The sequence below is a fragment of the Haliotis asinina genome, chromosome 1 (assembly GCF_037392515.1).
Source record: "Haliotis asinina isolate JCU_RB_2024 chromosome 1, JCU_Hal_asi_v2, whole genome shotgun sequence".
Classification (NCBI taxonomy): domain Eukaryota; kingdom Metazoa; phylum Mollusca; class Gastropoda; order Lepetellida; family Haliotidae; genus Haliotis; species Haliotis asinina.
The window spans coordinates 67,417,707-67,443,080 of NC_090280.1; the positions used below are offsets into that span (position 1 = coordinate 67,417,707).

Sequence of the window (25,374 nt, forward strand, 5' to 3'; positions counted from 1 at the left end):
GATATGTAGTGATAAATAAATTTATTTCTTTTAACTTAAGTTGGAGTAAAAAGGCCTTTGATGATATTTGGTTGTACATTAATGAATGATGGAAGTTGTCATAATGTGCACCAATTGTACATTGTTTTGTCTCAATTTGTACATAAGTGAAACATTTCAGTCAATAAAACTATGTGTCATTTGTATGTAAATGTAATTAAAGAACATCAGAAGTTACTATTACATGAGTTTGTTGGATATAAAATAGCTTACTGTTACTGAAAGTTCAGTTATCCTACCATTAAGAAAAGTCAGTAAGTTTAGTTTTACCGCTGTTTTTAGCAATATTCCAGCAAAATCATGGCACGGAACACCAGAAATGGGCTTCACACATTGTACTGTTGTGGAGACCCAAACCTAGGTCTTCGGTATGAAAAGCAAATACTTTAAACTCGAGATTAACCCAACTCCACATGAAAAGCAAGCATTTCTTGGAGATGAAAATTAACATCTCAGACTAGATTGATCACACTATCAATGATAATCCCAGTATTCATGACAATTACCTGATCTTGCAAATTGTCAAGAATTTCAATCAAATACATGTACATCAATTGTATCAGAGTCCTGGTCATGGGGGTACAATGGTGGTAGTAATGTTGTCAGTGTTGTCAGATTTTCCATATTTTGTTCACAGAATTGGAAATAGTTATGGGAATGATACCTTGTAATGTTCTACAATTTTTTACTCTTTCCATATGTCTCTCTACATGGATTCTCAAATTTGCAATTTGTCTAGTTTTCTGAATTTCTTTCAGTGTCGCTTTCTTTTACATTTTAATGGAGGGATGATTAAGTGTAATCCTTTAGGGGTAGTTAGGTCAGATATCAGAAATCCTTTATCAGCCATTACTGCATCTCCAAACTCACACAAGTCTAATATACCAGATTCTATAGTAATCTGTCTGTCACTTATAGCTCCAGACCATAAATTTGACACAAAACTGACTACACCATTAGGAGTAATGCCAATTAAACCCTTTAAATTAATATGGCTTTTATAATGACTATACATCTGTAACAAGTACAAAATACATAATAAGTACAAAATACATAACAAGGTTAAAATACATAACAAGTACAAAATACACAAATTGTAAAAGTGTGCTGGAAATATAAACTATTTTAACATGTCTTGTCTTGTTTGTCTGTTTGGGATCAATTTAGAACACCTTAAACAATAATACAATTGTCAGTAAAAAGGTTTACATTTTTACAAGTCCATGATGTATTCAAAGTAACCACTGGGTCATGGGTCGAAAGTAGTTCCTATGGAAATTAGTCAAGTTTTAATGAGGTCAGGCCTGCTGTCTTGTCCCTGGTTTCTATTGGCTGAAGATGTGCAGCATCTTGATTGGATGTTGAATTTAGTTGCATTTGGAAAGTGTGAAGTTTGTTCACTTGCTGTCTTTCTCCCAAGTGGGAAGGTGATTTGAAAGTCATGTGAAGAGGATATTGACTTTGGTGGATTTCAGGTTGGTTATATTTGATTTTACAGAAAAGGAATAAACTGCAAAAATATGTTCAGTTGTTGAAAGGTTCATTGAGTATTTATTGTAAATGAATTTATGCATTTGGTGGAGGTATATTTTGACTCAAAGTTAAAGTTGTTGGTGTTGATAATTTCACTTCCAGTTGATTCAGATTAATGTTTGAGTCCAAACAGATTGTACGTTTACTGTTCTGGTGAGAATTAGCATTTCCATGCTATTTGCGGCATACATATTTTAGGTCCTTGGAGGGTGTATTTTGGTGCCTCACAACATGTGCTCAGTTGATGCAAGTTGTCCCATATATGGTAAGACAAGCTGATATGTTACTGTGTCTGGAAGATGCCAAAAGTTTGTCATAACTGCACTTCTAAGAGTCTTGTGTAACTGAACCTTTAATTTTGTGATATCCATTTATTTGAGTTATTTTTATATGTTTAGTGGTAGAACAATTATCTGAACAAAGTGCAATGTCTTGGATGTGATAAAGGGTAATTTTGACGGAGATTAATATATTTGTACACATTGTTTCAGACTTGTATTATTAGTCAACAAAAGAAATAAAACCGAACTACAGCCTCAACGGAGCTTGGTTTTCTGTGGTCGAGCCATTCCCGTTACACATCTGTGATTGTCTTGCTGCTGAATAAGGCTTCTCAATAAATATTTCTGTTCAATCTATTACAACCCGTGTTTTAGGGTATATGTCCTTGAATCCTTTTGGCATAGTAGCATGGATAATATCTGGAAATCAGAAATGACAGATTTTTTTACATGAGATCAATCCATCTGTTAACTGTCCGGGCACAGGTTGTTCTGGAAACATGGAAACAGTTAGCTATATCTGCAACTAAAATCCCAAGTCAAAGTCTCATCAACACCATAAAAAATTGATCTATTAGTGACAATGAGTTTAGTCTTCCGAACTTTGATGACGGATAACCTCTCGCATAAGCTTCAGACAATTCATCAAAAATGCATGAAAATGTATTTCCATCTCCCAGTCCTGTGTTAACATTAACCAGCTCAGGATCAGTCTTTACATCTGCAAATGTCAGTGACGGTAGCAACACCTGTATGTATACTTTGCTCACAAGTCTGTGTGAAGTCTGTTTGTGTACAGGCACTGATCTGCTGTGGTGCCAATGGCTTCTCCTGACTAGAGATGGCTTGAAGGAAACCTTCATCTGACTGAGTAGAAGTTGAACATTTCTGTACAGCTGCAGTCTGACATGATGCATTTCTTTGTGATGACATAGTGTTCTCTGGTATTGGCCCACAGTAGTCATGCAAGAACACAGAAAGCTTGTCAAAGGACCTGTTGATCAAGTAAATGGAATTAGGAGATTATACAGGCTAAATAAGGGAATATGTTTAACAACATGTGTCCTTTTTAACCCAGTTTAAACAGATCACATTGAAAAGAAAAAGAACTTTGCTTAGAAGTTTACATAGATTAATGTTAAGTGATTATAAGCAAAATATACTGGCTACACCAACAAACCTTTTATATTGATGAATAGTTTTTTGGTTGTATCGTCTGTGTTGGCTCCACCATATTCCTCTTTGACAGCTGTCATAGCCATGTCAGTTCCCTCAGTTATCTGTTCAAATTAATGTTTACCTTCGTTAGAATCTAGATTCTGACAAAATGTCAGTGTCCTCTTCATGAGAATAACTCAATATCAGTTATAGTTAAATCAAAAACCATGTTCAGAATAAAAAGAAGATTTTTTAAGCACTAACATTATCTTATATAGTTTTTAATTCAATTCATTTGATTTAAAGTTATTTTTTCAAGTAATCATAAAATAGTACTTTGACGTTTTACATGAGTGATGTACAAACCAATCAATGAAAATCATCATAATTATGTTCGTAATTCGTACTTTGTGACTATCTAAATGCTAACAAAGAGGATATATTTCAGTTTCATTTCGTCGAGGTCATTTGGTAATTCTACTGTAAACTTGTCATTTACAAGTAAAATAACTTACTGAGCTGCTGATGAAACTCTTGTTTGGAAAAAGTGATGGTAAAGTGATCTCTGATGAACGTCCCGCCAATTGAAGAGCTAAATGCAAGGGCAATAACTCTAAATGACAATGACTTTTGGGAAAGTCGAATAGTGAATTGTCTTTGAGATAAAAGAGAAAAATCTTAAATTTTGACAGACTTATGATGTGTGCAGCAAGCAAGTTGTACTGAGCATACCTACTGTCTTCAGCAGGTGCCTGGTGGGATAGAAGACTTTCCTCTTCCAGACAGGATGGCCAACACTGCCTATCAGAAACTCTTCAGTGTCCTTCAACATGTTCCAGACTTGTATGCTGTAAAGAAAAGTTTTGCTGCCTTTATTGTGCAGAGGAGTAAGTTTTTGACTGAATATGTTGCCTCTTGAATTTTTTGGCACTTATCAGGGAGTCTTTAGGTCTACTTTTAGCATAACACATGGAATGGAATTTAGGCGATAAATAGGATTAGGTTTCATTTCAGACCTTGATTGAACCTTCTTAGTCTGGAGTAACTTTGTATTCTAAAATATAATATATAGTGAGACAGTTGATCATAGGAGGATAAACAAAAAGTTCTGAAGATTGTGATTCTCTGCCCTATGTTAAGATGATGGTATCATTTCCTGGACAATTGGTTCAGAGTGGAAAAAATATTTTTGCTTGAGTGCTTCACTATGCACACAAAAGAGCAGTCATAGTGATACTGTTAGCTAAAAATGTGGTGCAACCTTTCTGTTATAAGCATTCTAAAGCGTGGGTTCGAATTTGTTGTGACAGTCCTAACAGTACATTTATAACAGTTGATGTTTCTCCAGCAAATGAAAGTATTACACTGGCATTGCAATGCTTCAGCAGTTGGTAATGTTAGACTGATATGATTGTTTTGAATCAATTGATAAGGAATGCCAATAAAACTGATTATTCAGCACGTAAAATATCACAGATCTTGTGGTTAGTATGTTTGTTTTCGTTGTGTTCACCTTTTCTGGACATAATTTTTTATCTTCATACTAGTTACATTCTACATCATTGCTGAATATGGCATCTGTGTCTTCAGGTGCTACAGATGTTGGGGAAGTGGTAGCTATTGGTGTTGGTAATACCTGTTTGTCCTCCAGTAATCTGACCACTGATGGACGGACCCTCATTGATAGCTATGCTGTAACAGTGGCAAGGAGAGCCTTACTCAAGTAAGTGCATGTACTAAATCATCCACAACATAATCTCTTAACTTGAATGCTGTACATAAAACCCTTTATTGTACAAACTTCTGAAGTGACAAATATAGAAGGAAAAACACAAATGAGATTATCACATGTTCACAAGGTGTTCACAAGGTTTTCTGATATGTGACTGTTTATTTTGGCTGCAATAGTCACATATCATAGCACCAAGCACATTTTGAGAGAGCCATGGCCATTCTTGCAACCATTTTTCGCTCGCCTTTTGATTTACATGTCTCCTTAACAGACGTATCGGTCTGGGGAGACATGGCAGACACTGTTGCTTTCTCAGTGATTTTGGTGCCAAAAAGTCACTTATTTTCATTCTTTTGCATGGCATTATTCACTCCAAATTACCACAAACCGTTGTAAATAAGAATTTTGTATTCATTTGTCGTCTGCGACTTGAAGTGGTAATATTGTCTGATGTTGAAAATGAAGCTAAAACAAACTGATGTTCTAAAAAAGATTGACGAAACTGTGTTTTGCAAGTGCTGTACACAAGCAGTATGTTTAGAGTTCATGGTCTAACATTGTCAATTAATTAATTAATCAAATCATAACTTCATCGAAAAATGTTATCTATTTTCATGCTGATATGAATGGAATTTCGTTTCCCCAGTGCCGATAGTGGTTTTAACCAAGGGAGGTGACTCTGTTATGTTTACATGTTGTCACTCGAACTTGACTCTGTGGCCGACTCCGATTCAAAAAGTCATTCCTTGTCAATATAAAGCTTTTTCGTATGTTTTTTGAAAGGTAGTTAGGGAGCAAATTGCTATGCGCGACAGTTCGCGCTTTGTTGTTTTTATGAGGCGCGACTTGATCATTATTAGTGCGAATCGCACAATCGCGCGTCCAAGAGTAGGCACTGACACAATGGTGATGAGATGATATGTTTTATTTCCTGGAGAATGAAGCTGTTGTTGAGCTAAGCCTGGGAAAGGGCAAAAGATGTATCCTGCTCAACAACAGCTAGTGGAGTCTAAAATATTTAATCAAGTAAATAATTTTAAATATTTAATAGTTTCCGATATCCTAGTTAACAATGTATTTAGTACTGAGACATGTTATTAATTAAAATAGTAGGTTAAACATATAGCACTTTGGACAAAGGTAACCACATGTCTTCAGCCATGTTGGAAATTTACTATTCAACTTCATGAATGAGGCCTCAATGGATGTGATCACGATGAAGCTGAGTATTGCCCCCATATTACCAGTTCTACAGCAGAAATTCAGGGAGTTGTTTATGAGTGTTGCGAAGGAAGTGCTGAAGGACATCATCCAGGATGTTGTAGCACACACACACACACACACACACTACACCCCCCAACCCTCAAGCAGGAGATACAGTAGTTGGGAGACAGCTCAAGACCGACGAGTAAGAGCAGTACAGTCGGAGGAACTCTTTGAGGATCACAGGAATCAAGGAACCTGACTGGGGATGGGAGGAAGAGGAGGTTAACCTGGTTGTGCAAGATGTGCTGAAGAATGTACACCTGGATATCTCACCGTCAGACAGATGCAATAGATTTGGGAAGAGACAGCGAAGTCAGAACAGGAGTGTAGTGGTGAAGTTTGTGAGCTTCTGGGACCACAACAAGGTGATCAAGAACAAGTCCAAACTTCAAGGTAAACGAGATATCTACTGTCAAGGTCACAGATGATTTTGTTTATATAATTAGTTTATGGTACTGTAAATAGATGTAGTATGGTATTGTTAGAGTGGGTTATAAATCGTTGGGGGGTTGTTGTTAGATTATATTCGGTAATACTATGGGAACAGGGTTATGTTCAGGGAAGCGTGACCAGGTATGGCCAGAGAGCTGGGGAGTTATATATCTCTATAAACAATAGAGAGGTGTAGCTTGGGTATGGTAGGTCAATATAAATAGTGAGGAAGGGTAGTAATCTGCACAGTCAGCCAGAATCACCACTGTGTTCACCTGCATGGGTTCAACTTTTGTATGGGATTGCATCTCACACTGGCTGGCGTAAGTTTTTATTATCATTATTATTTTTGTATTTATTGAGTGAGTAGATGGAGCAAGAAATTGTTTAACTGATGTAGTATTTCTAGATATATGTATACATTGTAACATTATATAGCCGCAAAGCCATTCATAATTTGAATGTTACCGTTCCACAAAAACTGTTCCACTTTCATATATGTAAATCGGAGTAAAGTACATGTATAAAGTATAAGACATTGACACATGCCTTAGTGAGTAACTGTAGTTACTTATATTGTATTGTAGTGTCCCGGAACTGGCCGGTTATCCTTAAAGTAAGGAGAGGGGTATTATCTCCGCCTGTAAGGAGACAGACAAGAGTCTTCCCTGTTGTGTAAGGAGCATGTATCTCCTAGTAATGTGAGATGTGGATGGCACAGCCATCAACCATTACACAGGCCCCTTAAACTCCGTGAGGGAAACCATCGCCTGGGTGTGAGGGATACCACACAAATACCATGACGTCACCAAGTGGAACCAAAGTGCACTGACATTCTTATTACATTATAAAGAGAAAGTGTTCTCTGTGAGTGGCAAATTCCTTTGTTGTTATTTAGTTCCATTGTTTAGTTTCCAATTGGAATTATATGTAATCATTGTCTATATTAGTGAGGGTATTAGGATATTAGTGTAGTTAGTAGTAGTAGTGTTATTATAACTTTAGCAATGTAAGTGGTAGACAGAACTGTATATGTAGCTAGGTTAGGTAGTTAGATTAGTTAGTTGTATTTGCACCTGTAGAATTAGTTTTAGTATAGGTATCGGGGTTACTTATATCTTAAGGGGAGGAATAAAGTTTTGCAAAACAAACTATTCTTTTGTTGTGGTTACTTTGGTATGTGACATTTACATCAACGAGGATGTAACTGAGCACAAGAATCATTTGTTCAAGTTGAACAGAGGCCTGAAGAAGGATCAGAAGATAAAGTCCACCTTGACATATGATGGGAAAGTGTATATCTGTTAACAGTGGGAAGGATTCAGTGTGAGTCAGACCTGGACCTGGACCTGGACAACTCTAGTGACTATCTTGCCTTCTCACAGTCATGTTTGAATAATATGTGTGTAGGAATTCAGACGTATGTAAGTATGTGAAATATTTCTATTTATGAATTGTGTTTAGTATATCAACACACAACAATCTATCTTACTGCTTGTTTATGTTTGTATTATTGTTGTTTGTATATGCCATTCTTTATCTCACCTTTGGTTTTTATATTGCACAAACTATATCTCTGTGTACATCTGTATCCATCACTGAATCATTGTATATACTCTATGTTCATCTATCTTCTTTAGAAACTTTGAGAGATCCTGCATTGCCATGCCATCTGATGAGGATTGTGATGTAATGCAACACTGTGCAGTGATCGGGTTATTCAGCCATTTCTAGTGCTCTAGAAACCTCAACAAATGTTTCAAAATCAGTATCCTACGTGCTAACACAAATGCACTTTTAAGTTTCTATGTGGTGAAGCAGATTCTATGTGTAATTTACATTTATCAAAACCAGCACATGCGCCAATTTCGGCCAGTCAGCAGTCCCGGCGCACTTTGTGGATTTGTCAGATGTATTTCCAGCATCAAACAGTGCCTCAGAAGCGATGTGCTTTGAATCATGCCATTCACACTCGCTGTATTTATTATGTATTGTTGGGATTTGATGTGTACCTTCAACAAAACCAATATGGTCAAGACGAAACAAATTGAGGCGGATCAAGGAATAAGATTGGCCTCATGATCAGTTAAATGTTTACACTATCCTTCACAAAACCTACGCCTGCTCTAGGTGAGAATTTGCATGAATTTCCAAACTTTCGCACTTGTGAAAAATCATTACCAATTAGATGGCAACAAGCAGCAGTTTAAGACTTTGCAAATGTAATAAACACGGACAATTCTTGTAACTGCAATACTGATTTTGAGGATAGTGTCAGCGGATGCCTATCATACAATATCCAGTATATCAAAATGATTTCAAACAAGTGTATAGAAAACTGTGACTTAAATATTTCAGAATTTCTTTAAGACATTGGACCTTGTGGAACTGAATTACCATACTCTGTGTGGATTGAGACGAAAACTATGTGAGAAGAATGACTTTCTAGAATACTGGACGGAATGAAATAAAATTGTATTTCTTAACTAAGAGGACATTATTTGTTTTGAGTTTTTGTTAGAACAAAATTTTTTTACGCATTTGGGAGATACGTTAGTGTATTAAAAGAGTAATACAGTAATTAAAACTGCCATTATAGTTACTGTAAAATACTTTCATAACGAACTACAAGGGACTACTGAAATTAGTTCGTTATATCCGTAGTTCGCTATTCATGAAAATCCCATTGAAAGAGCAATAACACTACGTGTATACAGTACAACACATTCCTACTCAGTTTATTCATGCATTCATTCATTCATATTATGTTCTTTTCAGTACAAAGTCAGTAATCTTACTCTGTGCACACTAGGCCAACTGCAAGTCAGTGGGCGAATAGAAAGAAGACACGTCAATTGTCTTCTGTGGCACGAGAAAGTTCTTCAAAGTTTGTAGCATCATACTGGCTTCTGCGAATGCAGATGGGGCCTGGTCTGTTTCATCAATGTTCGTGTCATCATCATCACATTCTGAATCAACTCGGGATATTCCGTCGTGCTGATCGGAAACGGCCTTTACGATGTCATCAATTTCGACACGGGCCTGCCGAGGATTTCAAAGTGAGCGTTGCTAACTGGCATTGACACTGATTGAGTTTGCTCAGTTCGTTATTCACACAGTTAATTAGTGTTAACTGGGACTCACGGGGATTGTAAATCAGTTCGCTGTAGCCATTAGTACGATACAGAGAATTCGTTATTCACGACTTTTTTATATGATAATATACAGAGGTTAATTTGGGACTTATAAAACAGTTTGCTATCACTGTCAGTTCGTTATATCCGTGTTCGTTATAAAAGTATTCTACTGTAAATCTTTGGAAATAATAGCAAGGTATTTTTTTAAGAATCTTACATCCTTTAATAAAAGTAAAAAAGGTAATAAAATGAATAATAAACTATTCTATTATATATAATTGTACTTACTTGAATGACATAATAGATTCATGTGGTTTTAAAGCAGAGCAAGGCATTCAAAAACTATATACATGTCACAGCAGATTACTTGGTGCTGACTTAGTTTCTTGGCTCATGCCTTCCTGCTTTAAGACATGTTTTTTTTTTTTTAAAATAATGCATTTACTAAAACATCATTCTGAAAGTGAACATTACTAGTATCGTAACACATAAAAAAGTTATTTCAACACCAAGAGAATTTAAAAAAACAAATGGTGCCCTTGTCACACCCTGGTACAGCATTATTCAGTCTTGGAACATAATAATTTACAAAATTGTCAGATGACTATTCATGTCAAGGCGATGAATATTGAAGCATATATTTAACTCAAATTTGATGTAATATTTCTTAGAAATCATCATTTGAGGAGGTGACCTATGTTTGAAGATTGCACCAAAGTAGTGCTTAGTGGCTTTTGGACAAATGTGTTTAAAGTTTGTTGATTATTAATTGGAAAATGACCTCCATATTGAATTGCACACTGGTTTGCAGGAGGTCAAAGCTTTTGTATGTTTCCTAAACTTTTGTTATGACTTTTAGCACATTTTGAAGCAACTTTAATATACTGAACCGCAAAAGAAACGCATGTTGATTTAAAACTGTCAATACTTCTTAATCTTAACACTACGAAAAAACAACAGACAAGTGATTGTTGAAGAAATGAGTCATGGTCTCTGGTGAAAACAACACTCAAGTTTACTGTAAAAGCATATGCTATCACTGCACCCTCACACACCAAAAATGTCAGGAAACAGTGTGTCAATCAGTAGCGCATTCCCTGATCAATCTGGCTTCCAAATCTCTAAGGTTTTGAGTTTGAGCAGCTGTCTGTATCCATCTAACCTTTTCATCCCACACATGCTCGAGTGGTGCCATATCCAGGGCCAGAGAGGGCCAGAGTAGTAGAATGTTGTTCCCTCTAGAAGTACTATATTCAATTATGACTTTTCGTCCATACATATGAAAACGAGCCACATCATACTAAATCGACCGGTCTATGTCACCATGAGTATCCAAACACTTGATGTATGACTTCTACTACAACGAGCTGAAGAAACAATACGGCGACAGGTGTGTTGTGTTGTACACGGATACTAATTCCCTGCTGATGGAGACTCAAACCGAGGACGTGTATGAGGATATGAAAAATGATATACAAATGATGACACAAGTGACTACCCGAGAGACCACCCTATGCACAGTCAAGTTAACAAGAAAGTATTAGGTAAGATGAAAGATGAATGTGTTGGCATGCCAATCGTTGAATACGTTGTGTTGAGACCTAAGATGTATTCAATCAAGAAAGCAGACAACGCTGAAATAGGAAAGGCTAAAGGTGTGAAAAAGAATGTGGTAAAACGATATATCAAACATACCCTCTACAAACAAGCCATGTTTGAGAAAAAAACGTTCAAACACCAGATGAACATAGTAGTGACGGGCATCAGATATACGGGTTGACTTTGAATAAGTTGTCTCTATTACCCATGGATACAAAACGATGGATAGCCATGAATGGTGTTAATACCTACACTTACGGTCATATAGATATTTAAGTAACAGAAATACAATGGAGAAAGCTTACTACAGCCCTCGGGATATTGGAAAGGGACAGACCCTATTAAAAAATTAGCTAAAGCCGCACGCGTTTCGGAAGAAAAAGCCAACGCCTGGTTACAAAAACAAGCTATATAGCAAGTATTCTTACCTGCACGGAGATATATACCCAGGAGAAAATTCGGTCTTCATATCCCTAATCAAGTTCACCAAGCCAACCTGTTGTTTCTTCCACATGACATCGTCAGAGGTAAAACCTACAAGTACGCCCTGACAGTTGTGGACCTAGCCAGTCGCTACAAGGAAGCTGAACCCTTGACCTCGAAGGACGCAACACAAGTAGCATGTGGTTTTGAACGTATATACAAACGCAGTCTGCTGACGTGGCCCTCTGAGTTGCAAGTCGACCCGGGTAGAGAATTCATGGGTGCCGTGTCACAACTGCTAGCCAAACACAATGTCGAGATAAGGCGTGGTGTGGCAGGAGAACATCGAAGTCAAGCTATTGTCGAGAGATTCAATTGCTCCTTAGCCGAACGTTTCTTTGCGCACTAGTATTCACATGACTTGCAGTCGGTTGGCCGCAACACTGAATGGGTAGTACGACTTCCTGTGGTTGACTTTATGAATCACGAAGTAACAAGATTACTCGAGGGCCCTGCAGACAACCGAGTGCAAGTCACCCACACTAGGCCAGTCGATGCAATCCTCATGAAAACCACTATAGCGGAGGCAGCAGCACCCAGTCGAAAAAGAGAAAAGAAATTTCCAGATCACGCATTCGTTATATATTTATATCAACCAGGTGAATACAAGGGAGACACCGATAAACATGCTACAGGTCCTATCTGGTCTATGAAAATGTACAATATCGATCGAGTGGATATAAAAGCCGGGGAGCCTAATCTCTACTTCCTTGTAAATGGGCCACATAGAGGATTCGTTCATGATGGATTACAAGTTGTACCTTGATCTTTAACAAGCGTTAAACTTCTCTGATGTAATCTTTTTTCTTCTCGTAAATAAGCTGAAATCGTTTTTATCTGCACCATGGGCTTAACATAATCGGTAATGACCTTCCACCCCTATACCACACACCGAGCACGTATAGTTGATATTATCTTTATGGTGATACAACAACCCTTGAACAATAACCTTTGCTGTGGCTTATTTTGCCACAAATCTCACTTTTCCCCATAAGTACCCATTGACAAATATGTGGAGTTGTGCTCATTTTGTGATATAACAATTTGTGTAATTAGTCTAATTGTTTAACCATTAACACTATCACCGCTAAACCAGGTGCCATCAAGAACAACTCGCGATCTTTTTGTCCCTCTGAAGGAGTTTAATACTGAGACATCGTTGGCTTGTTTAATGGTTCTAGTTGTTTACCTGTTAACACGTAGTATTCTTTAATAGCTTTGTCGATGTCTGTGAAAGTTCTAACGGCATGATTTTCATGCTGGAGTTGCTCAATGATAAATTCTAGTCGCTTCAACCATCTCTTAGCATATTCAGCCTGTGCGGTCTGTAACTTTTCTACAGCTATATTATGTCGTTTTCGTTCCGCTTCTATCTCAGCCGTGTTTGACTCTCTTAATTGAGAAAACAGGAAATTACTCCCAGAAAATGCTAGGGCATTCACGAGAGCCCCACCAAGCATCACTGCTACAGTGGCCATTTTATATATATTACTTTAAAATATTTTCGGGTATAATACCTTGCTGTACCAGAACGTCCTTGGTGGCCATCGCCATACCAATATTCATAGTAAGCATAAAAATAACGTGCATGTCAAAGTCGAGTTTTATAGTCGGTTGTTTTATAATAATATTAGTCAAATGAGCGTATCCTACTGCTAACCCGGAAACCACCAATGCGGGGAATGCGTCCCATGGGGTGTGGGGTGTTTCTATTAGGCTGTCCGCAGGACTCTCCATCTTTTATAATATTGTTATGTTTTACAGATAGAATAGAATGCAGCAGAGAGGGTTCGAGTGATCCTGGCACAGTCAGGCTGGTAAAGCTCATCATCAGCTCAGTACCCTTGCCCCCTCTACACGCAGCCCAGACAGTGAATGGGACTTCTCCTAGGAAACACTGCCTAGTCGAACCCACCAAGAACTTTTTGAAGAATATGAAGGCTCCTGCACACTGCAGCCTTCTGCATTACCCAGATTGTCAGAAGAGCTGTGCTCAGCCTGAAGAGATCAGGAGGTACCAAACCAAGGGCACCGAGAACAATGGGGAATCTGACAACAGTGTACTTGGGATGTAAGCGAGACATTTCAAAGGAGAGGTCCGCATATTTATCATTTATTTCTGAATCTTGCCAATCACATTGCTGTCAAAATGGACAGAAAATTCAATGATATAAATAATTGCATTGGTTTTATCAAAAAGGACAAGATCAGGTTTGTTGCCAGGAATTCATCTCAGGATGTATATTGGCCTATTCCAGAGAAGTTTAAAAGCATCATTTTCCAGGATGCTCTGGACATGTTCAGGGTCGTACCATGGATGGACCTCGGGGTCAGAACCACAGGCATGGCTGAGATGCTAGTAGATTGACGATTGTGCCAAGGAAGGGCATCCACTGACAAGGTGTTGGACAGTCTCGGTAAATTCATTGCAAAGACGACATTTCATGTTCACATTTTGATTAAGAATCACATTTTGACGATTGCGAGTAGGAAGTGACTGGAAAAAGGAAGCCCTCAGTTTCACATTTGAGACCAGCTGACTTCATCCAGGCGAAGGAGTCGGTTTGATCGCTGTTCTGTTCCACACACTGCATGTACAAACGATGCAATGGCTTCTCAGACAGCTTTTCCACAAAGGACCAACTCTGAGAAGACTTGGTGACGGACTTTACCTTGTTTACTCCCCTCACTGTACCGTCCAGCAGTACATCGTCATCAACAAAATCAACCCCAAATTTCAGATTGTGTCCAACAACCTTGGCGTGCTTAAAATAGCTGTGGAATTCCTTGCTTTCAATGTGAGTCCTGACATGCATCATCAGAGGATCATCCGATAAAAAAAGTGCAAAAGTGCACAATAAAATTATATCATGAAGAGCCTCCACATTAATCAAACCCTGACCTCCTGAATTGATTGGCATATATAAACGATTAAGAGAGGAACGAGGGTGGTGTGCTCTGTTATCAGACATGATCTTTCTGGTCAAGTGATCAAGACTCTGGAAGTCTTGTTTGGTCCAATCAACTACCCCAAAGGAATAGGAGAGGAATGGCACAGCAAACGTATTGGTGGCTTTGACCTTGTTTCGAGCATTTAGCTCTGAGCTCCAGATTTTCCTCAAATGAGATTTATACTCGGCCCAAAGTTTATATTGAATCTGGGCATTCTGGAGCTTGTCTCGAACTTGCATTCCAAGATAGGTGTATGCCTGATCTTTCACAAGATGCTCATTAACTCCTCCTCCTTGTAACCTGACCGATCCATCATTGGTTACCTTGCCATGTTTCAGATGAAGAATAAGACATTTGTCGAGTCCAAATGTCATGCTAATATCACTAGAAAAGGACTTGACAAGGAGAACCTGTTGTTTCAAATTGGTCTCACCTTTTGCCAAGGAGCTCGATGTCATCCATGTAGAGGAGATGAGTAAGAGGTGTTGGGGATCTGTGCTGAGGAGGTCCGGGATGGTAACCCTCCTCCCTATTGAGCAGAAAACTCAAAGGATTTAAAGACAGACAAAAAAGCAAAGGAGTCCCCTGGAAAATTCCCCTTCTGATTGGAATAGATTTCGAAGTCTGCACCTGCCCTTGATAGTACATCCCACGCTGAGTCAACCAGCAACTCATTAAAGACTTGAGTAAATCAAGTAGTCGCTCAGGGAGGTCAATACACTGAAGAGACTTCAGAATCCATTCATGAGGGACAGAGTCATATGCTTTTTTGTAGTCAATCCAGCACATGGAGAGGTTGCAGTGATACGTTTTAGCCTCTTCCAAAATCATTTTCTGTACAAGAAGCTGATCCTTGCACCCCCAACATCCCTTTCTCGCCCCCTTCTGCTCGCTGTAAATTATGTCATTGGACAAGCAGTAAGATGACACGAGGTTTGTCAAACACCCTGTGAATAATTTGTATTGAGTATTTAGACATGTGATAGAGCGGAAATTTTATGGGATCAGTCAGGTCTCCTTTCTTGGGAAGAAGTATTGTGAGACCTTTGCAGAATCATGGAGGAACATCACCTGGGTCCACAAGAGAATTAAAACAGTGGAGTAATGGTGTATGGACACAAGGGAACAGTTTCCAATACCGGTTTCGCATACCATCAGGCCCTGGAGCTGTATTAGATTTGGACTTCTTTATAACAGTCTTCAGGCAATCTGGTGAGATGTAACAGACAAACGACCTGGTTAATTTTTCGTGCATTGCATGGTCATAATCACTGACCCTTTGTGCCTCCTGGTTACAGTCGCCGGGTATAGACAACAACTGTTTCCAGAACCTTTCATTTGCAGGCATGGGAGGCCGTTTATCATGCTCATCAACACCACTTGTCTTGAGTTGCCTGTAAAATTGCTTTTCATTATTTCTAAAGAGTTTATTTTGTTTGATAAATTTGTTTTTCTTTTCCCATATTTTCTTTCTTTCTGTCCAAACCTTTATTTTCGCCTTGAGGTATTCATGAATTTGGAGAAGTACCTTTTCTTTTGTTTTGTATTGTAGTTTTAATTTTCTCCACATTTCCTTTTGCTGTTTTGAGATTGGACTCACTGATGATGATTATAATATTGTTATTATTATTTGTTTTATTAAATTTACAATGCTTTGCTGTGATGATCACTGCCGTCATCGGGGCTAGATACTGTCGTATTTGTGATGCAAAGTACAACTGATATAGCTCCAGGCATTATTGATAAACGGGTCCTCCTCTAAGTCCTCCCACAAATAGAGACAACCTTCTGGTGGGATCGGTAAAAAGTGAGACGCTGTGCCTGTGTAAATCTGGGTAATAGTAAAATGTATGACTTTTGTCGTCTCAGACCCGAGTTGTGTCTCATACCTAGTGTATAATTTATTGACCTCGTCAGACATTTTCTGAATCTTATCAGCAGTTATGTTTTCTCCTAAATACTGTTTTCCCTTCCACCCACGACTAGCATTATCAGTCTGTCATGCTGCTTGTTGTCTTTTTTTTTCCTCTGCGACTAACATCTGCTCTAGTAATTCATCACACTCCATTTTATAATATAGTACTCTAGTTTATATTTTTAAAAAATAATAACCAACATACACTGCTCTGATTTGTGTGTCGGCCAGAGAAGGCTAAATACGACAGCATGTCTTTCTTTTTTGTTATCTCTCTATTATGCTGCAGTCATCCAGGATGAACAACATCAGTTTCCCTTTAAATTGGTTGTGAAACAATGTTAAATACTCTGGTATCCGTGTCCTTGGGTCAACTCTATGGACATCCGGGTCCGTGATCACCCAAGCTCTTTCCTTGTAAGTCTGTTTCATGTTTTTAGTAGGGCACAAGATAACGATTTTTTGCAAATACTTCCTTATACTATCCCTCCAACAAATCCAGCACGAAAACGGTCTTGCCACAACCTGTCTGCCGACATATTATAGCGCAGTGTGGAGAGTGGGACAAGCCCCACACCCCAGTAGCCTTATAGTTAGTGGGGGTGTGGGGGTGTCCCCCACCACAAGGAGATGGTTTGCACTAATCTCCCATTGTCTGTATTAAGTTGCGCATCCATAATTACATATAAATATAATTTCAGTTTACCAGGTCTTTGTGCCTTCTTAGTTACTTGAATGGTTACACCCTTACTTCTGTTGTCGATGCGACATCCACTACCGTGTAGAGTGTTATCATCCGTTGACCACAATGCATACTTTCTGGTTAAGTAATCACCAATATTCACGGAGTATAGATCCAGTTCACTGACCACGTTGTCAGCTATTGAGTTTCGTGTGATCGCCAGTAGCTTCATTATTTCTTCCCACTGCTGGTGCACTCTCATTCCATGGCTAAATAACTGATTAGGCACTCCCTCTATGGTCACTTCTACTTTGGTGATTTCTGGATTGAAGAATTTCTCGCTGTCTCTCTCGAAAACGATGTGTTCCTCCACGGGTATGATTAAAATAATTTTCATCGATCGGGCCGGCAGGTTCATGTTGATATTCCATATAGTGTCGCTCTTGTCACGTGCTATCGTTCTGTGCTGCAGTATCCTATCATACAGGATGGTCATTTTTCCAGAGTATTGATTTCGAATCTGCCTAGCAAGATCTGGACTAGTCACCATGTCAAACTGTAATGAGATGTTGTCATTCTTGTAACTACCCTCATCACCGTCCGGCGTAGGCACAACTTTGCTGTAATGATTGAACGTGAGTTCGTATTCCAGCCTGTCACCCAGTGCGGCTTGATAAAGCGGTGTTCGCCCAGCTACCAACTGGTCAAGAGGAATACAAAACCTGTTACCATACGCTTCAGTGATTGCTTTTTCACTATTCGGTATTTTGGATGTCTCATCTGGTGTGAAGGCGTACCCGACACGCAGCTTATTTGATTTTCTGCTCATTTTTATGGTGGTCTTCTTGACTATGGCATGCCCCACAATATTCATGAGCTCACCTTTGTCGTTACCCAAAATCAATGTGATGTTAAACGCCAATCATGCCATACCTGGCACTATGACGTCGTTCTCACCCAAGTTTGGAAATCTAACCAACAGTACTTGGTTCTGGTCTTTCTTGCTGGGGTTGTTCGTAATAGTAACCAAATGGCGCACGACTTTGACGCCTAGTGGTTCTGTTAATCTTCGAAAAGGATTTAGCTTTCTACCATAAAACATTATACATATTATTTAATATAATATGATTTCAAAATATGGACCATATTGAGATGGATGATTTTGGAGCTTACTGCTCCTCCTGATGTTGATAACGATGAAGATACTTCGTGTATTGGTTCACAATCAAGAGCCTCAATGTTAGAAACAGCAGTAAATGATTATTATGAAGGTTTAAAAAGTGATTAAAAACTACGTCAAGCCGGGCCGAGACTATTTGAAGTTTACCATAGATGACTATGGCACTCTGCGTCTTAGGGATAACCCGGAGGTTGACCTCTTTCACAGTCGCACTAGAAAACCACTCACCTTGTCAACTGTAGCCACTTGCTACGGTTCTGAAATCTATACGTGAAAAACTAAACATGTATGATTACGGTGATGCAAACCAAAAAATTCCAAATAAAGTCGCTCAAAGTCTACAAACCATACGATCCGAACTTGTGGCGGACAGCCCCACTGACATTACACAGCGTGCTACAGAAGTATCTGACGGTCTTGCGAGAGTGTTGCGTATGATACCCCCACACCCCCATATGCTGGTTTAACCCTTGGCTCTGGTGGTGATGCCACAGTGAGGTGTCCTGCGGACAGCTGAATAGGTGGTAGTACATGGGATACGTTTACGTTGGTGTTAACACGGCTGGTCGGCTGTGGAGATGATTATATCATTGTTGTAGTCCATTATTTTATTGATTCACAGATGCATGTTGCTAGGTGCCATGTACAATCCCACACCGAACACGTCGACTTTTGATCTGGCGTATTGTAACGTGTTCTGGTATTGTTTTATAGAACTAGGTAGCGCTCGTAAGCGGTTCCCTTACCTATGATGCTGGAGTGCGTCTGCGATTGAGAAAAGAAAGAAATTTTAAAGGAAGTGCAGATGGATTTCGACTGAAACAGATATGTGAAATAAAACGCCAGCTAGAATAAGAGCGTGTTTCCCAGGCATCACTACATAAAAAATACAATAGAGCTTTAAACTACATAGATGGTGCTGATACCAGCCTAATGGCAGCTAGCATGGGATAGGGGCTGTAGGAGTTGGGCTGTTGACAACAGTCTTAGCCACACCTGTGGTGTTAGGGGCATGAAGTAGCAGCCATAGTGGCAGGAACAGTTGGGTCGGTGTTTAAATTTGTATCCCACAAATTGAAAGGTAAAGCAAAGAAACATGATGGAATTAGAGTACTTGCAGTAAAATCTCAGGAGATGAGTTTCGTTTGATCATAGGTGAACTAGAAAAATCCAACAAAATGAAAAATGAAATTTGATCAAAGGTCCACAAAACATATTCTGTAACCGAGGATGAGAAAAAAAGTATATTAAACAAGGGATACAACAAGCCCAACAGGCATTCATCAAGAAAACCAATGATATGAGAGAAGATACATGTTAAACTGTTTCACTGAAATTAATATAGGGGATGCTGTGGTGGAGACACCCTACACCCCGGTGGACAGCCAACTGCAAGCCTCCATACCACCACCTGTTTATAGAGAGTAGTTGAAATAATGTTTAGGCTCAAACTATTAGAGATTTATTCACACCTATGTTAATAATGGATCTGTGGCGGGTTGAAAATATATCATTGACTGATATCGAACCTCTGATTGTTAACAAACTCAAAGAATTAGGGTACGACATCTATCAGTTGACTATTGTTATTAATGAAAATGTCTTCAAAGCGGTTTTTATGACTGATTTCATCGTTGATAGTTTACATGTATGTGTGTCCGGCTACCTAAACGACTGCATAAGACATGAATAAGACACTGAACCCATAATCGATATAGTTACTCTGAATATAGCACATGATTACTGATAAGGTTCTCAACCGGCGCAGACTTTATTGAGGTCGTTCACACTGTGTGACCCAGCTCTCAGCCAGCCAGTATTGATCGATTCACAGTTAGGCATTTGTTTAGTCTAGAAAATAGGCCAGCCCACAGCAGTCGGCTGTCTGCTGTGGGTTAGTTTGAAGGCAGTCTTTGATATGGAGTTTGTGAAAATGGGGTCTAGATCGTGTTGTTGATATTATATAACTTATATATTTGATATGATTCAGAACCACCATTACTTATACTACTACTTCTCAAGTTACGTTCGAGACTGCTTTTGGTTGTGCCCTTTTGGCTGACAAGGAGTTGGTTCGTAGATCTTAAAGAGCTAGCCGATTCAGATCCAGTGCCACTTCCCTTTCTGTCAGATCTACTGGTGCATCCACACTCCGATCAACTACATTGGTCTCCACTAATGCTCCATGTGCACTTTTGGCGCATTTGCATCAGTCATTAACAGCCAAAGGTTATTCTAAACATGTCGCTACTGCCATCACTACAGCGCATCGTACATCCACGAGGTCGCTGTATGATGACAAGTGGAAGAATTTCGAGCCGTATTACAGAGGGAAGGGCATTATGTCTCCCACGACAGCATCGCCACAGACGGTTGCAGAGTATCTTCAGTGAAGATGTCTGCTGTCCCTCATTTTACATCTAATGAATATGAACCATTGATTGGGAAAAATTTTGAGCATGTCACTTTCGCTTTCTTCCTTCTGGCCTTGGCTACAGCTGCGTGTATATCTGAGTTACATGCGTTCGATGTTTCGCAGGTACACTTTGAAAGGTCTCGACATGCTAGAGTGTTCCTAGGATTAAGGTGGGATTTCCTTACCAAGAACCAGTTACTGGGACAGCCGGAGTGTACCTTCAGTATCCCTCTGCTGTCATCTATCCTGGGTCCAGAAGACACTGAAGATTTATCTTTGTGCCCAGTTTGGGCAGTGACGATATACTTACCCCCCTCTAAGGACTGCTGCAGACTATGCAAGAGGCTCTTCATCCCGCTTTCAATGGCTTCCAAAGCAGAAGTATCACATACAATCTTGGCTTTCTGGTTGAGATCCACAATCCTGCGAGTGTACGCCTTTGCGAAGTTGCCACCACCTTCGTCCGCAAAGCCTCATGAGACACGTGTGCTTGCTATCACCATGGCGCTCCATAGGAACTGTTCACTGCAAGCCATTATGCAAGGTTGCTTTTGGAGGTCAGATACTGTGTTTGTCACTCATTATCTGAGGGATGTATCAGTCACGGATGTCGAAGGCCTTCATTGATTCGGTCCATGGTCCTGGTGCAGTAGGTTACATCGTGCATCCACTCAGATAAACATCTCCGCATGCTCAGTCTTGCTATGTAGATAATATACAATATCGAATCATGTTATCCATATCTTATGTACTTTGTTCAAATGGGCTAGATCGTTCTCACCTAGGGCATAGTGTACTGTCATACCCATGGCTGGATAGACTGTGCGGGCAGTCTTGTGCACTTGCAGAGATGATCGACACTCCGCTTATTGACCTCTACTCTCTGAGCAGTCATGTCAGTGAAGCGTTGAATTCCATTCTGATTACCTAACGTTTTTCGAAGCAGGGACGTGCCAGATCACTTGGGTCTCCTGATAAATCATGGGGCGGCAGTGTTAATTCCTTGCCAAACTGCATCTTTTCCTTAGCAAAAGTTGCGGGTGAAACCACATTTACTCTGGAGCGCCCACTCCCATGAGTTTTTGTGCCCTCCAGCCAACTGTGGGATAATGCATAACGTGAGATAGGATAAGTTTAAAAACTTGGAAATTTTAACTATAAATTGTGTATGTATAAACTTTTCCTATCTCACGTGATGGATGCCTACCCTTCCTTCCCCACATCACAGATTACTTAGAGCTCCAAGAGGAGAATGACAAGTAGAGGACGTCACGTGATAGGCTGCACGTACAGGATGATTGACAGGCATCTATTGCAGGGGCAGAGGTCGGGTGGTCAGACCCCAAGAAGATTTGATTCAACTTAGCTGACAGCAAGTTTCCACACTGGGTCAAAGACAGATGCATAACGTGAGATAGGATAAGTATATAAATATACAATTTATAGTTAAAATTTCCAATAATGTCCATATGTAATTTTATTGACAAAATGTTTCGAACTTGGTAAATATTCTTTTCACCTTAGGTTCATTATTAATTAGCAATTAAATACTCTGAAGAAGAAGTTTAATTATTTAGTGTACTTTTATTTCAAATTTATTAATTGGTTGGATAACTGTGCATCCTCTGTTCGAAGAATTTGCTTCACAGATTTCCTATTTCAAGAAGATGGGTCAGTGTAGAGGTGCAAACTGTATCTTGGATGTTGTTTGTGGTATGGACATAAATGCTGGTAGTCTATGAATATGAGTCCAGAATAGTGGATGTTTGTAACTAGGATTCCACAGGAAAGTACACATAGAAAAATAGATTGGAAAGGATAATTGAACAAATTCATTTCCATATTTTCACTCAATGTGTCACTTTAGGATCATGTACAGATTTTGATGAGAATTGCTGCAGATTTGGTGCTGAATATTATGGGCATGTCCAGGTACATCCATAGAAACATAATGTAGACAAGCCCAATTACCTTTTCCAAAATAAGATCAAATATAGATTATAAAATAATGCAAAATAATAATTTTGTTTTGTGACTTTGTTTACATTAATGTACATATAGACAAATAAATTGCACTAAGTAGTGGATAGGAAATATGTTTTCTGCTTTGTTCATGTTTTTACATTTCTGATTTAACTAACTTTGAACATCCTAGTAAGAAATAAAGGTGCCACAAGCAGCATTGACAATCTATTTATAGATATCGAAATGATCTACTATGTGAACATGTGGTTGTGTTCATGGTTTTTGTAAAATTGTGATGGGAAATTAAGAGGAACATAATAATTCAGTTACCTTATCCTGCTAGTATCTTAGACGGATGTGAAATGTCAGATAAATTGTTTGGTTTGAGAGAAAATACGCTTCCCACGCTCATGCAGCAGTGGGCCAGGACAATTTTTCATTGGGCATGTAATTCCATTTCACTTGCCAGTTACAATCTGTCAACAAAGTTATGTTAAAAATAAACTATGAAGAAATTTTCATGACCCGATATGAGGAGACAGAAATTCTTTCGGTTATGGTGTAATGATGTATATCTTTAAGAATCTAGAATACATATTTCATGAGTACATTGGGTTGAATTATTTCTTCCACAAAACCCATTCATCTCATGTATAGTTTATTGACCAGAAAGTAATACATCTTAACTTTTGCAGGAGATTTGATAACAGTATTGAAGGTATTTTAGATATTTCAAGTAAAGTTACTATTGTTGGTGATTTGAATGAAAATCTACTTTCTGTATCTAAACTTATTTTAACAGATATCCTAAACAGAAATAACTTACATAACATTGTAACAGAATCTACTAGGGTGACGAGGACAACCAGCGTAATGACAAACAATGGTACAAAAAAAAACAGCGAAAAAAACCCTGTAATAAGATGAAATTTTATGCAAAAGAACATTTTTATTCTAATCTTGATGAGTTTTATGCCAGCTTTATAGAGGAAATAATTCATTATATTGGAAAATATTACACAATTTGATCAAGACGTCAGGTTTTGCTCTACTATTTGTGCTCTAAAGAGAAGTGTTGTTGGAGAAAGGCCATCAGTTTATTCACATATGGATAAAGCCAACATGTTAAATCAATATTTCGAATCTGTCACTAATCTGAATGGTGCAAATAACACATTTAGACAGGAGCACCGATGCTGTTACAGATAGCATTATAATAGAAGTTAATGAGATCTCTGACATAATTATTCATCTTACCTCACACAGAAATGTAACTGTCTGATTGGCTGAGAGCTCTTCTATTATTTTCAGTGTACCCCACTTACAAGGGAGGTACATTTCAATGTATCCCGACTCACAGTGGGAACTCATTCGGTACTTTATGGTAGTAGTTCTCTCTCTTGAATAATATTGACTCATGTATGATGTACGGAAATTACCAATGTTTTGCAATGAGAACCTGAAATTTTTCTTGTAAGAAAATTGGCTAGCAATGGCTACAATGAATTTTGTACATCACAGCAACTAAAGCACATGTTGCGATAATGGCTATATAATAGTGAAAGTGTAATTGGAAGGATAATAGTGCGATTGTGTTTACTCATGTTTATCCGACCTTCACCTGAAAGTAATTGCTACATATGTATAACAATGTTGATGTATGACCTCACTACTGATGACTGATTTCTTACAAACTGGAGGCTGACAAGGGTACACAGGATTTTGCGAGGACACTTCCCTTGATTCAGCATGCATTTATCTTTATTATACATATGTGATGTAAGTTAGCAGAATGATTCTGACTATCCATGTATTGTTATAAGATTTTTATGATTTTTATTGTAAATAAGAAAGATGCCAAAAATGATGATAATAACCGGTGTTGTTCAGCATGATTTTGCATCAGTCATGGCATCACGCTGCATGGAAACTTGTTATGAATTATGAAATCATTGCATGGTATTTCTTTTTAGTTTGCTATTTCTTGCTACAATACTCTTCCACTGCATATTCTATACGTACTGAGCCATAGTGAGCAATGATTACATGGCTGGATGTCAGAAATTTTCTGAAAATGCTACGTAGTGTAAAATCAGAATTTTTCTTCATTTACATTTCAAACAAGCGCAGTCATTCATGCACAGCGTTCATTTTCACACCCAGTACAGTACCGTTCGTTTTGTTTTATCTGGACTGTTGGAATTGGTGACGAAGACCATTTGTAATATGTTTCTAAAATGTATGGGGAATTAGGTGATGCATTTATGGCAGCTGACTATGAAAAATATGTGATGTGATTGGTGTCTTAATACCGGCCTTCGCAAAACTTGATTTTTTAAGCACTATCCAATATGGCGGAACGCACACTTCGGCATTTGTGTAAGCGTATTTTTTAAAAGATCCCAACTCATTCCATCCTCGATATCTCCAATATCTCCAGGCTATATGTTCCGATGAATCTCCACTATACCCAGGATGCATGTACAGCTAAGCCCGATAAATTTATTAAATCCCTTGGCTGGCTGGTTATCCAATCAGGTGTATAAGCTAGGAAATTGAGCGAACCAATCACAACTCACTTTCGCTTATAAATTTTCTAACCGA

At 38.6% G+C, this 25,374-nt stretch overlaps 1 protein-coding gene and 1 pseudogene across 3 annotated transcripts in view; one reads left to right on the forward strand and one right to left on the reverse strand.

Annotated features, from left to right (window-relative positions):
• LOC137296332 (adenosine deaminase domain-containing protein 1-like) overlaps window positions 1-25,374 on the forward strand; it is a 201,088-nt gene that overhangs the window by 68,277 nt on the left and 107,437 nt on the right. For 2 of the 3 annotated variants that reach the window (XM_067828108.1, XM_067828125.1), the window contains exons 6-7: window positions 3,757-3,898; window positions 4,602-4,734. In XM_067828108.1, the coding sequence (XP_067684209.1) occupies window positions 3,757-3,898; window positions 4,602-4,734 (275 nt within the window). The remainder of the gene's footprint in view (window positions 1-3,756; window positions 3,899-4,601; window positions 4,735-25,374) is intronic. The other variant, XM_067828116.1, reaches the window with a different exon arrangement.
• LOC137258563 (uncharacterized) lies at window positions 571-2,770 on the reverse strand (annotated as a pseudogene).